At 46.5% G+C, this 16,664-nt stretch overlaps 1 protein-coding gene across 1 annotated transcript in view; it reads right to left on the bottom strand.

Annotated features, from left to right (window-relative positions):
- Nucleotides 1-16,664, bottom strand: part of LOC138528002 (indolethylamine N-methyltransferase-like) — a 78,440-nt gene that overhangs the window by 22,881 nt on the left and 38,895 nt on the right. The window contains exon 2 of the mRNA XM_069639425.1: nucleotides 13,964-14,165. Within this exon, the coding sequence (XP_069495526.1) occupies nucleotides 13,964-14,165 (202 nt within the window). The remainder of the gene's footprint in view (nucleotides 1-13,963; nucleotides 14,166-16,664) is intronic.

Here is a 16,664-nt window from a genome sequence, read left to right as displayed (position 1 = left end):
CAAGACTTTGGACCAGAAGTGATGTTCAAGCGATGACCATAAAGAGTCTGGACATCCTAGGGCACTGTTAGCTCCGTGTGTAATTGCCGGAATGAATTTCATTTTATAGAAATCCATAACAGGTTTTAGCAAGTGTTTGCCAAACTTCCTGTTAAGTATACAGGCCTGTGCTGTTAGTTGTTTGCATTTATCCTTTGCCTTCGCGACCCAAGGAGCATCATTGATACTTGAGCTAATGCACATGCCAAGGTACATTGTTTGGTCAACGCTTTTTAGCAGCTCCTTCCCAATTCTCCATTCAAACTTTTTCACGCCCACGCTCTTTTTGTTTTTTGAAGATTTTGCAGAGTTAGGATTTCGGATTTTTTGGAATTCACGGTTAAACCGTTTTGTGTGACGTTTTGGTCGAGTATGTGCAGTTTCCGTTGCAGTCCTATGGGTGTTAAGTCTAGTAGGACTAGGTGGTCCGCATACAGGAGCCAATTTACTTCCTTTCTGTTAATTTTTGGAGCAAAGGCATTTATGTTCTTGTATGCATCCCCCAAGTCTGAGATGAACAGATTAAATATTATGGATGCAAGTGGGCAACCCTGTTTTACTCCTCTATAGGTTTTTATTGGTTCAGAGAGGAGACCTTGTTGATTCAGTCTGACCCTTATAACTGTATCGGTGTGGAGTGCTTTGATAGCCAAGAGTAGACTGAGAGGGCAGTTCTAGGTCGCCATTTTTTTCCATAATGGTTCCCTGTCAATGCTATCAAATGCTTGGGATAAGTCCACAAATGCGAGGTAAATTTTCTTGTTTGATCTTATAGCATCCATTTTCAAAATATTCAACAATAGCAGATTTAGGCCACAACCAACGCCACGGACAAATCCAGTTTGTCGGAGGTCCAGATGTTAGGTTGATTCGATCCATTTCATCAGTTGGTTTTGTAGTTGGATAGCAAATATCTTTCCAAGAACATCTAATAATGCTATAGGCCTGTAGTTCTTAGGATCTGCTCTATTTCCGTTCTTGAAAATAGGAATTACAATTGCAGATTTCCAGCTTGATGGTATGCTGGCTTCTTCTGCAATCCTTGTGAACAATATCATGGGGAACTCAGACCAATCCTCTGGATTTTGTTTTATTAGCAGGTTGGTAAGTTCATCGGGACCGGGGACTCTTGAGGAGGATGCTCGTAGGATGCTCTGTACTATGCTCTCCTTGTCAAACTTTAAATCCCACTCAGTGAGCTTCGGTAGTTTGGGTTCAATTGTTGTATTGCTTTTTCTATAGACTGAGTCAAAGTGGGTAAACCATTTTGCTTGAGGAACCATGTTTGTTTGAATTGCACTTTGTTGACAGTTCATGTTGTTAATCAGTTTCCAAAAATCGGCTGAGTTCTTATTGCTTAGCACCGCTAGCATTACTTATCAACTTAAGCAACTAATGGTTTCTCGCATTGCCCAGAGACAGATGTGGATGCGCTCCAGTTCATTTGGTCCACAAATGAAGACAGCGAGGCACAATGGCCAGAAGTCTGTGTGTGCATTTTTGGGAGATGATGGAATGAGGTATTACATTTGACACTGACAATATTTTCTGCAGAGATGGAGAACATCTTACTGATGCTGGTAATCAGCTTTTTTTGCAAAATATTCAAAATGCTTTGAAGCACTTTTTGTACATATAGACAACATTTTGCAGTAGGCGAACTAAAAAATGTATGGAAGCACAGTGAAAATAGAATGCCTACTGTTTTGAAGTTGAAAATAAAGTTAGTTTACTTGAAAACTTCAAAAAACTTTTAAAAACAAGAAATACAAAAAAGGCTATTTTCAGAGCCACCACTTTCCCATGCAAAAGAGTGCAATGTTTTTGCTGCCACCACAGCCTACATTTCTTTAGATGTCCGAACACTAACGCGCTGTCTGCAGACTTTGTGACTGCATAGCGGCCTGTCACTTTTTGTTGGTACTTTTATTTTTGAACTGTGAAAGGTGGCTCAAAAAGAACCTTTTTTAGTGTTTTATATTTTTTGGGCTTTCTTTCAAAGGAGACACAAGGGAGGTGAGGGAAAGGAGGGTAGGGGCACCAACCACAGGTATGAAGGGGCAGGTGGCAAGAGGAAGATGTTGGGTGGGCCTTAATTAGGTAGGGGACAGTGTTTCTCATGTTCCATGACTGCAGCCTCGAAAACACTTTGAAACTGCTCCCCCCTACAGAGCAGTGTGCCACAGTACATACAGAGCACTGTCACCCTGGAAAGGTAAGGATTGACTGTGGCGAGATCAGGTATGCATGCGTCCACGTGTCCGCAGGACACGGGCAGAGTCCCCAAACAAATTAAAATTAATTAAAAGTGCGACACAGCCTGGCAGACATCCCCGGACAGGCGCAGCATCTGGGGCAACTCCATTTTGATTACGAACAGCCCAGACAGTCACGCAGTCTGCGGACTCTAAATGGGGCTTTTAATTTAAAAAGAAAAAAACATTTACCAACAGTAGATACACACATATTTAATAAAAGAAACACATAAAATGAATTCAGAAAGAGATTGGGAATCAGAATTCCCAATTGGTTGCTGGAAACCTTACATGCATTAGTGTCGGGAGCAGAATTTTTGCACTTTTGTCCAGTCACTAGTGACAAGATCAGTTCACCTTTGAAAACAGGGTGACCTGAGCTTTTCAGCCATGAATGCAAATGGAAAGGGCCCATTGGCTGTGCTCCAGCCATTTGTGCTAATTTTCTGAGAATCTGGCACAATCTGTTGACTGGAATTCTTTTATAGGCCCATTTGCATCACAGGACCACAAACAAATATTATAAATATATCATGTAGCAAATATCCCTGAACTCATCACCACGACTGATTGAATGCATTAGCAACAATGTGTCTGTGTGTATGTGTGTGGGTGCCATGGTTGTTGCACAATACAATTTGAATCGCACTCAAGCAGTTTGCATACCTGTGAAAGAAGCACTTTGTGGGTCTCAGAAAGCAGTTGAATGTGCACCCCAGGCTAGTACAGTGGTGGCCCCACATACCCAATGTAATCCCTCTGTACACTTTTTGCAAATACTGAATTTGGTTATTTATTCAAGAGGGTCCTGGAGTAGCTCCTGCCTTTTCAAGGAGCACACAACTTTCACGAGGCAGAAGATAGTGGGTAGCATTGGAGAAAGACTATGCCATTTCCAAGCAGAGCATACACGCGCAGGAGTGAATTTATTTTTGAATAATGAGGTGTAAAGGCCCAGACTGCACCTTGGGCAGCCTGTTTGTGCTTGCCAAAAGCTGCTCAAACATTTGTAAATCAAGCAGGGAAGGCTCTGCTGTCATAACACACCTCTGATGATTTTGCAGTGACCCCTGTGCTTCCATATCCTAGTAACCATATTCTGTTATTTTCACTGTTACATTCGGAGATCTTTATTGACCAGCCAAACAGAATGTTCAGACTGCAGTCAATAACTCCTGGTATAAGCTGCATTCTGAACATCTGTCATCAAAGGCAGACAATGTGACAACAATGCAATTCCCAGGCGAGAGATTTCTTTAAACAAGATTCTTCCTCTCTGGAGGACTTTTTTGTTCACTGCAACATCCAATTACACTCCAAAGTCAAAGCTAAAGCATGGGGACATACTTTCTCATAGAGAAGCTGCTTTCTTATAAATGACATGCATGTTGAAACTGAGTGGCAGTCAGGGCATCAAGTTGGCGCTGTAGACCTATTTGTGTTTTTGTCCAGAAGTAACAAATCAACAGAAGCCTGCTTAATGCCTCTCTGGCTAACAGGGGGGAAAAAACCTTATATCGACAAAAGCTTTTGCTATGTCCGATATACATGAATTAAAAATGGCTGGAGCCAGTCTACAGCCTTGCTTGATATCCTTAGCTGTTGGGATTGCCGCTGTCAATGAGCCCCGATTGTCTAGCCATACTATAAACAAGGTCGCATGTGTAGTGCTTCCAGTGCTTCTCTTAGATCTTGTGGACATCCCCGGGCCTTCAACTTTCACCATAGAATTGCTCTGTCTACAGTGTCGAAGGCCTGTGCGAGATCTATTCAAGCTATAAAAATGGATGCATTCTTTTTAAGTTTAACCCTGCACTTGAGAAGGTTCACGAGAAAGAGATTCAGGGCAGTTCCCATCCCTCTCACAAAACCCACCTGTCAGATATCAAAATGGTTGGTGGCTGTACTCCATTTGTTCAAATTCTTTAGCAACAGTGCAGCAAAGATCTTTCCCACTACATCCAGAATGGCGATAGGTCTATAGTTGGCAGGGTTGTACCTATCGCCCTTCTTAACAATAGTACAGCAATAGATCGAGTCCAAGACGATGGAATGGTCTTAGTGGTGCGAATTGTCTCAAAGAGGTCCATCATAAAGGTTGCACGCTGCTCTGGGTCTTTTCTAAGCATGATGTTCATGAGACCATCAGGCCCACAGCTCTTGAGTTACTGGACTTTGCAATCAATTCGATAATGTTGCTCTTCACAAAATGAAAGGACCAGATGGTTGACTGCACCTCAATTGGCCTCACCACAGAATTATGATTATTCGCAAATAGCGAGCTGTAATCATTCTCCCATGCTCTCGCCGAGAGTGAATTAGACATCATTGATTGTTGTGGTGCTGTCAGATCATTACACATTTCCACATATCTGCCGTGTTTTTGTTGGCTACTAGTTTCTACATTGATTCAGTGTCACGTTGGAGAAGTAGCATTTTATGGTGCCTCAGCCAATTTTTATAGCGTTGTTGCCTTTTGTTGCAACTTCCGTGGAATATCCTCTGTTTGCTTTTTTTTAATTACTTTTTATTATGTTTTAACAGGATGGTCATTCAGAATTCAAACAAACTATTTGAGGGAAGAACCCTCTCAATGAGAAAGAAGACAACTTGTCAAGGTAAGTCCCCAGTCCCCCTCTGCACCCCTCAGTGGTACAAATAAACATACATTGACATTGCAAGCTGCTAGAGAATCAAACTGTGCACCCAGAAATAAGTCTTTGGTCTGAAGGGCCGTAACTGTGTTGTCCATGCCCCAGTGGGGAGTATGGCACTCCTCACTTGGATTTTAAATGTCTAGGCCGGGTCTGTCTCTTCCTCCAAGTCTGTTGCCCCCCCACCCCTGAAACATGTTGTGAAACTGCAACCATTTGATTTCCACTGAGGCACTACCTCTGTGAAGGGCTGCAGAGATGTTCTCCATTAGGTATATGTCTCTGGCCGTAGTGGACCATTCATGTACTGTTGGGAGGTGTTCCCTTTTCCAATGACTGGCCCTGCTGCTAGGAAGAGGAAATGGAGCAGGGATGAGGGCGTATCCCACCTATCCTTGTGCCTTTCCAAGCTGAAAAATATGAACAGTGGGTCCAGGTTGTGTGTCCCACCTCCTGCGTCCCTGATCCAGCCAAGAACCTCCAACCAAAACACTTAGACCCACAACATGAGCCAGAAATCCGCCCAGGTCCACACCCATGCCAGCAGTGGGTGTTCACCATTGGAAATATTTTGGAGAGGCGGACTGGATCCTACTGCCACCAGTGTAGGAGCTTTATGGCATGTAACTTGGACTGGCATGAGATCAAGGTCTTGAAAGCACGTCTACACATTTGCTGCCACAGCCTATCCCCCATTTCCACACCCAGGTCACTCTCCATCGTGATCAGAGTCCCCTGATGGCCCCCCCATAGAGGCGTGAAATGAGGCCTTTCATGTCTGCATGCCCATTCAATACCTTCTCTAGCGGTGTTAGTTCCCTCTGAAAACTGTCCTTTCATTTATTGGTCATAAATATCCCCTTGAGCCTGAGATACATGAGAACCGACAAACCTCCTATCCCCAGGGCCTCCTCGAGCTTTTGTATACTTATAAATTCCCCATTCTGGAGCAATTGGCCTACCCTCACTAGTCCTGCATCAAACCAGGATTGGTAGCAAGCAACTTCTGGTATACAATCCCTGACCAGTGGGGCCCAGATATGACTCATTGGGGAGAGCCATGTGGTGATCTCCTCCCCCTTCTCCCCATGGCCATGACCTCCCAGTGTACTCCCAGGATCGGGTGTTCTCTAATGCGTCTCGGAAGTCGATTCCTAGGGACCCAAAGCCATTCTCCTATCGTTCCCAGGAGTAAATGTTGGTTCTCCAGAAAGAACCACTGTTTATCAGGATCTTACCTTAGTTGTGAGACCATCACTCTAAGTTGTGCTGCCCTATACTATGCTGTACTATGTCATCAAGTCTGGCAAACTCAACCCCCTCTTTCCTTGGGCAGAATAAGTGTCTCGTAACCCACCCTGGTTTGCGCTCCTGCCAGAGAAACCGCGTGATGCACCGCCTAGCTTCTAGTTCAAGTGTTCCAAGTGTTCCACCGGTGCACTGATCGGGAGCATCTGGAACAGGTATATGACCCTTGGGAGGAGGTTCATCATTAACGCATTAAAGAAAAATGTAAAATCCCCATCCATGACAGTTGCCCCTTCACCCAGGCCTCCATTTCAGAGAATAATTTTTCAAACAAGGGTGGGTACTTGGTGTGGCCCAGGTCCTGGCCCGGGTGTACTGCGTTGATCCCAAGGTATCTCAGCTCCTCCAATTGGATCTGCAACCCCAGGGATTCTAGTTCCTCAATGTTCCTGGCCGAGTCTGAAGCGAATGGAAATATCACTGACTTGCCCGTGTTCACCTTAAACCCTGAGAACCTCCCGAACTTCTCGATCACCTCCAATGCCTCCAAGGCTGCAGGGATTGACTGGGCGGATGCCTCAGGTGGAGCAGCACATCATCCGCATAAAGTCTGAGTTTGGATTCTCTATCCCCCATCTTAATGCCCTCCACCTCTGGGGTGCCCCTCAGGTATTCAGCAAGTATTTCCATGGTCAAAGCAAAAAGTAAGGGCGACAGAGGGCACCCCTGCCTCATGCCCCTTTGTAGTGGGAATGCTAGGGATAGGCGCACGTTGACAGTAACCCTGGCCGAGGGGCCCTCGTATAGGTCCTGGAAGCCCAGTTGGAACCCCTTGCCGAAGCCAAATTTCTTGAATACTCCCTCCAAGAAGCCCAGTCAACCCGATCAAAGGCATTCTCTGCATCTATAGCCACCAGTACCGGGTTTCCTTCTTCTCCCGCATCTGCTCTCATAAGGTGGAGTGTCTTGTGCAAGGTATATGCCCCTTGCCTCCACACTTGATCGGAGTGGATGAGCCTTGGCATAAGACCCTCCATTCTGGTGGCCAGAATCCTTGTAAAAAGTTTTGCTTCTACATTAAGGAGGGAGATGGGCAGGCAGGATTTTCAGTCTGCGGGGTCTTTGTCTGCCTTCGGAATTACTGTGATTAGTGCCTTCCCAAAGGATGGGGGAGCCCTCCCCATGGCCATAATGCCGGGGAAAAGGGCAGCTGAGTGTCATGCTATGGGGCCGGCGAAGGTTATTAGAACCCTGCCGTGTATCCATCCTTCCCGAGTGTCTTCCCCAGTTTCAGACCCAATATCGCAATCAACACCTCCTCCCGGGTGATTGGCTGGTCGAGTTCAAGGTTCTCTGTGGGCTTTTAAGTCTCAGGAGTTGTTCCCCGATGGGATATGCTCCCAGCTCTTCTTCGTCTAAGGTTCCCTCTCTAGCATGTATATTTTCATAAAATGCTACAAACCCCCTGCTACCGCTCCCGCCTCTGAAAGCCTGTTACCGCATACTCCATGAATCACAGCCACCCACCTCTCTGCCCTCTGGCCTATGAGTCTTGCGGCCAGTATGGTATCCGCTTTTCCCCCTTCTCATAGTATTTCTGTTTCAGGTATTGTAAGCTAGAGAGTACCCTTCCCATCTCTATGTCCTTAAGCTCCTGGCGCTTACCTCTGGCCATTGTGAGGTCTTCTTCCATCCTCACGGCCTCCTTACCCTCTACATTTTCTAGGCAGATTTCTCCCTTGTGGTTTCAGGATAGCAGGGTCCTGACCCTCTTCTTCTCAGCCCCTTCCCTAATAAGTAGGCCCCTACATGTTGCTTTCGCGGCAATCCAAACCATTCTCCTTTCAACCTCCCCCGTGTCGTTAAGTGTGAAAATCTTTTCAATGCAACTTCCTCATCTCTTCCACAAAAAATGTGTCTTTGAGGAGGAGGTTGTTACATCGTCTGAGTGATTCCTTGGGATTCAAACCTAACAGGGCCACTTTCAGCTCTACTAAGTCGTGGTCAGACCAGCTTATTGGGAAGTGTACACAGGAGCTCACCCTACCAAGGTGGTGTTGTTCCATAAAGAAGTAATCTATCCTTGTTCTTGAGCCATGGACCAGTGAATAGAAAGTGTAACCCCTCTCCAATGGATTGGAATCTCTACAGACATCTACGAGCCCCTGGTTCCACCTGTAGTCGGTGGGACCCCTACTCGCAGCCCTACTCTGCTCCCCTCCGGGATGCACCCACCACTGTGATCCATTTTTCTGTCTGCCCACATGTTGAAGTCCCCCCCATGATGAGGAGGCCCTCTGCTCTACCCATGATCTCCCCCATGGCTTCTCTGAAGAACCGCATTTGGCCTGAGTTTGGACAATAGATGGACGCCAGGGTTATCCTGGCGTTATCTAGAGACCCTGGGACCACCAAGATCCTCCCATCTGTTCGACCCCAGACCACTGGTTCTGAGAGCCTAGTCTTCTGGTTCAATATAATCCCCACTCCTCCCTTTTTAACTGGCCCGAGGCCCCTAATATCTGCCCAGTGTGGGCCCCCGGGATGCTCCTTTTCTCCCCCATTCAGGTCTCTTGTACTAGGACTGCTTCTAGGTTGCCGTTTCTAAATTCTTTCCCCAGTAGGGAGCATTTTGTAGGGTAATTGAGGCCCTTCACATTCAGAGAGCCTATTTTCAGAGCCTCCACCTGGCCTTCAAAATTATGGGGCACCATTCAATGCAATAGTGTCTCCTCTTGGCCCTTCAGTGTTGCGTGGCACAGTATCTCCCTTTTAAGCTTTCGGACGTTCCTGTCCATGTATCCATTACCTTGCCTTTTCGAGGAACTCCATTTTCTCCCTGTATCTCAGGAAGCGCACCACGATGGATCTCAGGCCCCTGCCCCCTCCACGTATGTCTCTATGCGCTCTTTCCAGCTGCACCTCCTTACCTCCTTCGAGTATGAAGAGTTGCTTTAGTAGGCCATGTACTTTCCGTCCCACTTCTGTTGCAGACTCTCCTTTCTGTTCACTCAATCCATGGATCCTTAGGTTGTTACGTCTCTCTCTATTTTCCAAGTCATCAAGCTTCAAAAGTGTTTCCTCCTCTCTCATTTCCAGATCAGCCCGACGCACTTCATATTTCATGTCCAATACATCCATTTGCAGGTGGTTGTGCTCGAGCCCCTCCATTTTGTCTTTGAGTTTGTCGACCCTGCCCTTGTGGTCGCAGTTGGAGGCTTGTATGTCTGTTCTTATGGCTTTAATTTCTTGAAATATTTCTTTCAGGTCATCCCTGGTCAAAGCTGATCTCCTGATGCCATCCGTGGAGGGCTGGGGGGATTCCCTTTGGTCCGTTTCTGGGGGTCTCCAAAAGCATTGGAGGGACAGGATCCCTTTGTCGTAGTGCTTGGTCCTTGTGGTCCCTCTAGGGTGATACCCTGGTGCCCCGACGGTGTGTAGCTCTGTCTTTCAGGAATGGGTGCCTGCCAATGTGTGGGGTGGGGTCCTCTGTTCACCTTGTCAGGGCGCCGGTTGTGTGTCACAGCCCAGTCTCTGGTGTCTGTCTCCCTTTAGGTCTGTGGCTCAAGGTGGGTACAGGGGCCCCTATCCGATTCAGTCTGATGCATAGGTGACTTCTACCCCTGGGTTTGCCTCCTTTTGCACAATACTGTGGTCTGCCTCGATTGGGGTGTCCTCACCGGGGGTTAGTTCCCTCCTGTCTAATTGTAGCACTGGTATGTGGGTGCAATGGCAGCTGGTCGCACTGGGCGGGGGCCCTTCCTACTTCCAGAGTGCTCCCTTGTGTCTTGTCAGTCCTGGTTCTCTGTGGTCTCTGGAGATTGGGCCCAGTCCCAGGTCCGCAGTGGTTTCCAGCGGCCTGTGCCCCCCCTGTATGCCACGTGTTCCTCCTTTGTACTTTGCCCCACCCGGGGCCTCTCCCTTTGATCTTTCCAGATGGGCCAGTGCCAAGGCCTTGCCCCTAGTCCTTAACTGGGGTGCGCTGTGGGTTTCCTTCACGGTTGGAGAGTGTGCCCCTGGGTGAGCCGTGGATCTCCTTCATGGTTGAAGGGTGTGCTCTGACCAAATCTCTGGCATTGCCCTGCGTCTGCCACCAGCTTCCCCCAGTCAACGGTGCAGCCGTGGGGCATGATCTTCATTAGCTCTGTCCTCACAGGTCTGCACAACGGCACAGTGTGGGGTATGCTTGGCCTTAGGACCCAGGGTTCAGTGCCGTTCCTCCTATCTTGTGTGCAGCCTCTTGACGGCTTGCACAGTGTGGGGCTTGCACCACAACTCAGTGGGACTTTGTGCGTAGTCCGGGCCTGCACCGCATGTCTCCGGGTGGTTTTCAGGGCAGGCCATAGCTTGGTGCCAAGCCAAGTTCACAGGGTTCTTTTTCTGTTATGTTTTTTCTTTTTTTTCTCAGAGGGGAAAGTTCCGGTTTCACCCCCGGGCCCGGGTAGTCCCTTCACTTATCTATTGATTGCCATCCAAGCGCCTCCTACGATCTCTGCCTGCGGCAAAGTGAGGCCTGGTGCCCTCTCTCCCCGCTGTGTTCGTGTGTGGGGTATCTCCCTCTATCCCTCCTCCAGGGGACTTCTCGCCTCATCACGATGTGCGGCTGGGGGTGCCTCCTGGTGCCTTCTCCATCTACGGAAATCCACTCGAGAAGGGGTGACAGTCCCGCTTCGTGTGCTGGAGCGCTATCACAGTTCCTTCTTTCGCTGCGGGCAGAGGTCCGTCACGAAGCCCCACTCTCTCTGGAAGCCACGGGTGTCAGGGTCTATGGTCCGGGTTTCACAGGGGCTTTGTCTGCCTGGTGTTCTCCCAAGGTATGCGCCGTCAATGTGTTTCCTGGGGCCAGATAGTAGCTTTCCCGCCTCTACGCGCTGCGGTTCGTGTGGCTAACTGGAGGCTGAGAGCGAGTATCGGGAGTTATGAAGGGCTGTGGGGGGTGTCGCCTTGTCCCTAGGTACTCCCGTGGATGAAGGGGGTGTCTCGTTCCTTCGCCCTGCAGGTGTGGGGGGCTGGAGTCCTTCCACTGCTTCGCCGCGGCTGCTGCTCGGCTGCCTTCCTCGCGTGAGGGTTGAGACTTGGCCGCTGGTTGCGGGATCTGCTGATTAGAGCACCCACTGTGCTCCTGGGGCTCCTAGGGGTCCAGGCAGCCCGACATCCATCGGGTGGAGAAAGCAACCTCAGTAGGCCCAACAGGTGTGTGTCGAGCAGCATCTTCACACGTCCATGTCGGTACCCGGCCCGTAGCGGTCTCCTTCTGTTTGCTTTTTACAGTCCCTCAAGAGTTTATTTACATTTTATTCCTGGATGACACTTAAGGGTGAAAGGTATGTCTGGCTGTGAATAATTTCTTCATACCCACAGAACGTTTTTCACTGAATGTCATTAGAGCCCAGGAATAATGAAGAATTGATAGTTTTGTTGAATCAGCTTCTTTATTCTCAGGGCATCTAAATTCATTAGTTAATGGCGTAACATCGACCCTGCTTCTTCTTAAGATTACTGCTGGTGTCATTCCGATGGTTGCGCCGTTAGGGTCTTCTAACAGGGCCTCTCGAGCTACAGTCCAAGACCTTCCACAGAGCTTCAGGATGTTATGGTCACTGAATTCCGTCTCGATCACCACTTTTCTAATTGTTCATCGCAGTGACCCGTGACAAATATATAATCAAGGATTTTTGAGCTTTTGGCACTTTTCCATCTTATCAAACGGGGACTATCTCCTCTAATGTGACCATTAATGAGGGTGAGTTTCTCTTCATTAATCCCTCCCTCCACCAGAGACCTCTTTGTACACTTGGCGTCACATGCCGAGGTAAATCTTTTATCAGCTCTGCATCCTTGCTGAAACAATCAATGTTCATGTCTCCATGCAAACAAAATATGTCATATTGGTCGAAGCTCATATCGACCTTTCCAAAAAAGGTGCGAAAAGTCCCTGGTGTTCCAGCATTCAAAAGTTGTTCCCCTAGCATCCCTGTCCTTACGGTGCTTTGAGCATTATAAGCTAGAATCCAAAGCGTTTGGAAGCCAGCTGCAATCGTTGGCTTCCAAATGGTTGGTTGCTTGCGCCAATGGCATTGAATGTTCAATTTTTCAACCTTCATTCTCAATCACAGTGCAAAGAGGTGGTCATTCTTTCAGCCCCGGATGGATAGGAACATTGCATTGACTGGGAGGGGGAACTAGAGCAGTTAAAGGTTTAAGGTGAAACTCAGAAAAAACACCAAACATAGGTATACAGAGTATACAAAGCTGGGATTTTCCCTCTATGGACCACAGATATTTGGCTAAGTGGACAAGTACGAAATCATGCAGATTTATTATCTATCTGCGGGAAATGCGCTGGTCTTGGAAGCAAGACCACACAGAGGAACAGAGGTTCGAATCCCGGATCCGCACTTAGAAACAGAACTTGGGTATGGTATTAGGCGCATTACAGAAAACCAATTAAATAAATAAATACATGTCTATGAATACATGCGAGCAAGGTGTGGTATCCCATGGGACAGGTGACTGTGCAGACTATGTACCAAGCAGATAGAAACGGTTTTCCATGTCCTCACAGGGTGTGAAGCTCTCCTACCTCAATATGGGAAAAGCTATAACAAATATGTTAACAAAGCCTGTGGTTAAAAGAAGGACCAATTTTGGTCTACAACTTATATGGCCAATTCATTGATAGTGACTGCTGCCGCCTTCCATGTATGGAGACAGATTTTGGGAAGGCTTCCTGTGGAACAAAACCTAAGGATATACCTTATCCCTGACCTCTCCTCTCAGATTATTGTCTCCTGTTTCTTTTAGGGTCATGGACAAGTGGAAATATAGAATTGTGTAATTGAGTGATCATTTATTGTATTCTATGAAATGTTAATTTTATATTGTGATGGATATATAATGTAATGTATTAATTGTTATTGATTATGATTGTAATGCTTTTTTAAGTAAGTGCAAAAGACAAAAAGAATGTGTCATGCACACTAAATATATACATTTAAAAAAAAGCTATTTTAACCAAATGTGCAATTAACAGGCGTAACTTATGAAGACACCCCTTTTATTTCAATACCACAAAATAAAACCGTATTTAATTTACTACATCATTTTGCCTATTTTCTTTACCTGCCACTAAAGTAACATTTCTTTTTACTTAGGAACCAAACCTCCAAAACACATATTGCTTATAGATCTCGGGCGGGGTTAACATCTCTTGATTGGCAGGCACCTGCATTCTGAATATGAATAAACTGCTTGACATTGAATTGAATTGATATTTTATTTATATCGTGCTCATACACAAGTGTTTCAGAGCACGACAAGGCAAGGGAGGGGAACAGGGGAGAACAAAAACAACGATATTACTAGGCCCTGTGACATTGAAAACGCGCAAGTGCATGGGTAGGGGAAAAGAGGAAAGGTGCATGGAAGGGGGAGAAGTGGAAAGTGCAGAACAGAGGAGAAACAGGTAAATAATAATAAATAAAATAAATAAATAACCAGTGGTAGTGCAGCCAGCAAGTGGCAAGTGCTGGGTTTAGCAGAACAGAGTATGCCTGATAAGTGCAGAAGTACAGCGGGTAGGGTCTGTATGGGTACAGATACAGACCTCAGTGCAAGGGTCTGGCAGGGTGAGCAGGTACCTGGGCCCTGAGTGAGGGAGGCAAAGGCAGAAGCAAAGAGGAAGGTCTTGAGGTGCTTCCGGAATCGGAGATGGAAAGGAAAGGTATGCAGCTTTGTACACTTCACCTGGTACAGCAGCATTCCTACCTGTTTCCTTCCAATTCACAGACATACTTTTCAGAAGGACTCCAGTCAAACGCTCCAGGTTCCTTCTCAACCCATTTTCTGACAGACTGCAGATGACTCTCAAGGAATTCGGCGTAAATGATTTCTTTGAAGCATCCGCATGCGGGGAAAAGCATTGCTAAATTTCCTCCATACTGAATTAGGGTGTCTCCTGTCACAACACCTGGTTGAAAGGGAACACAAGATACCCGGCATATCATGTTTGTTTCTTTCATAGTCCATTAATAATTACAATAGCAGCCTGAGGACACCAATTAAGCAATAGAACCCGAGGTTCGGGGCATTACCGACTCAGGTAATGCCCCGGGGCCCATATGTAAGGACCCGAGCTGGAGGCTTACCTCGTCCCCCGCTGGGGACGCAGGACCAAGAAGGTAAATTGGGGGGCGGGTGTTAGGGAGTTAAGGGAATTTAAAAAAAAAAAAAAAGTCTTACCCGAGTCCCTGGCGGGGGGCGAAGGCAGCCTCTCAGCGCGGGGAGGCTCGGAGCGGGGACAAAGGCCGTGGAATCCCGACGGAGGGATTCCCGGCCGGGTAGGGACCTGGCGAGAGCCAATCAGAATGCCTCAGATTGCATTCAGATTGTCTCTCTCCTTCTGCAGAGTTTCACGGAAGCACCAGCACAATTGTTAACGGTGCCGGTGCTTCTGTGATCCCCATTCCCATGGAGTCCTATGTAATTACAGGGGCCTGACTTCCCGGTCACCAGGGTTGTAATCCCGCGGTATTACCGGGAAGTCAGGCACCGGTAATTCATCACGGGTCCGGCAGCAACCTGGCGGTTTTACAGACACGGTTACCGCCAGACCCGTAATGAGGCCATACAACAACAAAAGCACAATCTTGTTACATTAACAAAGACTTTTATGTATTATGATTCATTACACACAATTAGAAAAGAAGCATTGTATTGTATCGTAATATGTGAACATGAACCGTGCTGTCTGTAATCAATATTTCTATGAATAACAAAATATGAACAATTAAGGGGAGGACCCTACTATGAAGAACCACAATTCAATAAGCAGAAACTAATAATAAATTGGGCATCAATGTGTTGAATTTGTTGCATTAACAGGAGATCTCACTCCCACCCATATCTCAAATACCACAAGTTATTTTGCTTAGTAAAACAAATGTACACTATAATTTAACAGTATATTTCACCATGTGATTTAACCAAATGTCTGACCTCCAGCAAGCACGTATATGTCCTAATAATTTGGTCATGTTTTGAGGAGGCAAGTAACTCCGGCAACACCCTCCCACAAATCCCTTTATAATGAAAGAATCTTGTTCACAAGGGCTGTAGAGAAGATGGTAGTGGAAAAAAGAAAGTGTGATGACTATCAATCAACTGGAAATGTGTAATTCATATCGAAATCCTTGCATTTTCCAGTCCTCTTTTCAAAAATCCATGTTTTCTATATGCAATCTTTCATGGAAGAACAACTGATTAATAGGTTATTTATAATGTGCCTATACCTAAGTGTTTCAAGGCACAACCAGGCAGAGAGGGGAACACAGGGAAGAACAAGACAAACAATCTTACTAGGTCTAGTATAATTTAGATCGTGCAAGTGCGCGGACAAGAAGTGCAAGGGAGGGGAAGGGGGAGAAGTCCACCCAGTTGAACAGAGCCCTGGGTTAAGTGCAAGGCAGGCAGGGCCTCCAAGGGGTGCAACCCCCGGAAGTGCAAGGAAGACGAGATGACAGTGCAGGAGGGCCCGAAGGCAAGTGCGAGTGACTGGACAAGGGTGGGGGTGGCCTATATGACTCAGAGGAGCACAAGGCAGTCAGTCAATGTAACTGAGCCTGAGGAAGGGAGTGATAGCAGAGGGAAGCCAGAGAGCAAAGGAGGAGGGGCAATGTTTGCAGGGGAGAGGCAGAGAGAAGGAAGAGCAGAAAAGGAAGGTTTAGTAAAAATAGTAATAAGTGAGCAGGAATAACAGAAGGAGGGGATGTGGATAGTGAATAGACAAGAGGAAAGAAAAGTCATAGTTGAGATGGAGGTATCCGGTTAATATTTCGAAAACATTTTTCGAAATGCCATTTTTCCGAAAACAAAATGCTGAAAGTAAAAAAAAGTGAAAAAAACAGAGGTTTGGGGGGAACCCCCCATTTCAAAAATAAAATTAAAAAAACACTCGAAAAAATAATTTTTGAAAAATTTGCATTTGAAAATATGGCTTTCGAAAATATCACTATAAACGGGAGATGGAAATAGATGCTGCCTTCACAGCTTAATCAGTCATCCCATTCTAGAAGTCAGATCTGATTGAACCACGTAATGCATCACATAGTGGGGCAGTCCTCCACTCATACGGCATGCCCGCTTTCTAGGCTTAGGGGGTTAAATAATGGATGTTCCTACTTACAGATAGCAGGTACTTCCATGGGCTCCTCTGTATCTAATATATTCATGTATCATTTTGAGAAACAGCTCATACTAGAAAAACAACCTTGGGCAGCTAAAATAAAATTCTGGAGACGACATATTGACAACGTCTTTGGCATCTGGGAAGGTACCAGAGAGGAACTCACACAATGTGTCGATTATTTAAACACATGTAATGATAGGATCAAGTTCACTCTGGAAGTGGGTTCACCGGACACCGATTTTATGGATGTGTCAATCAACTATTCTGGGACACAACTACTCA

Source organism: Ambystoma mexicanum, chromosome 7q, assembly GCF_040938575.1.
Source record: "Ambystoma mexicanum isolate Mex_15411 chromosome 7q, UKY_AmexF1_1, whole genome shotgun sequence".
In the NCBI taxonomy this organism is placed as follows: Eukaryota; Metazoa; Chordata; class Amphibia; order Caudata; family Ambystomatidae; genus Ambystoma; species Ambystoma mexicanum.
This window is presented reverse-complemented; position numbering and strand designations above follow the sequence as displayed.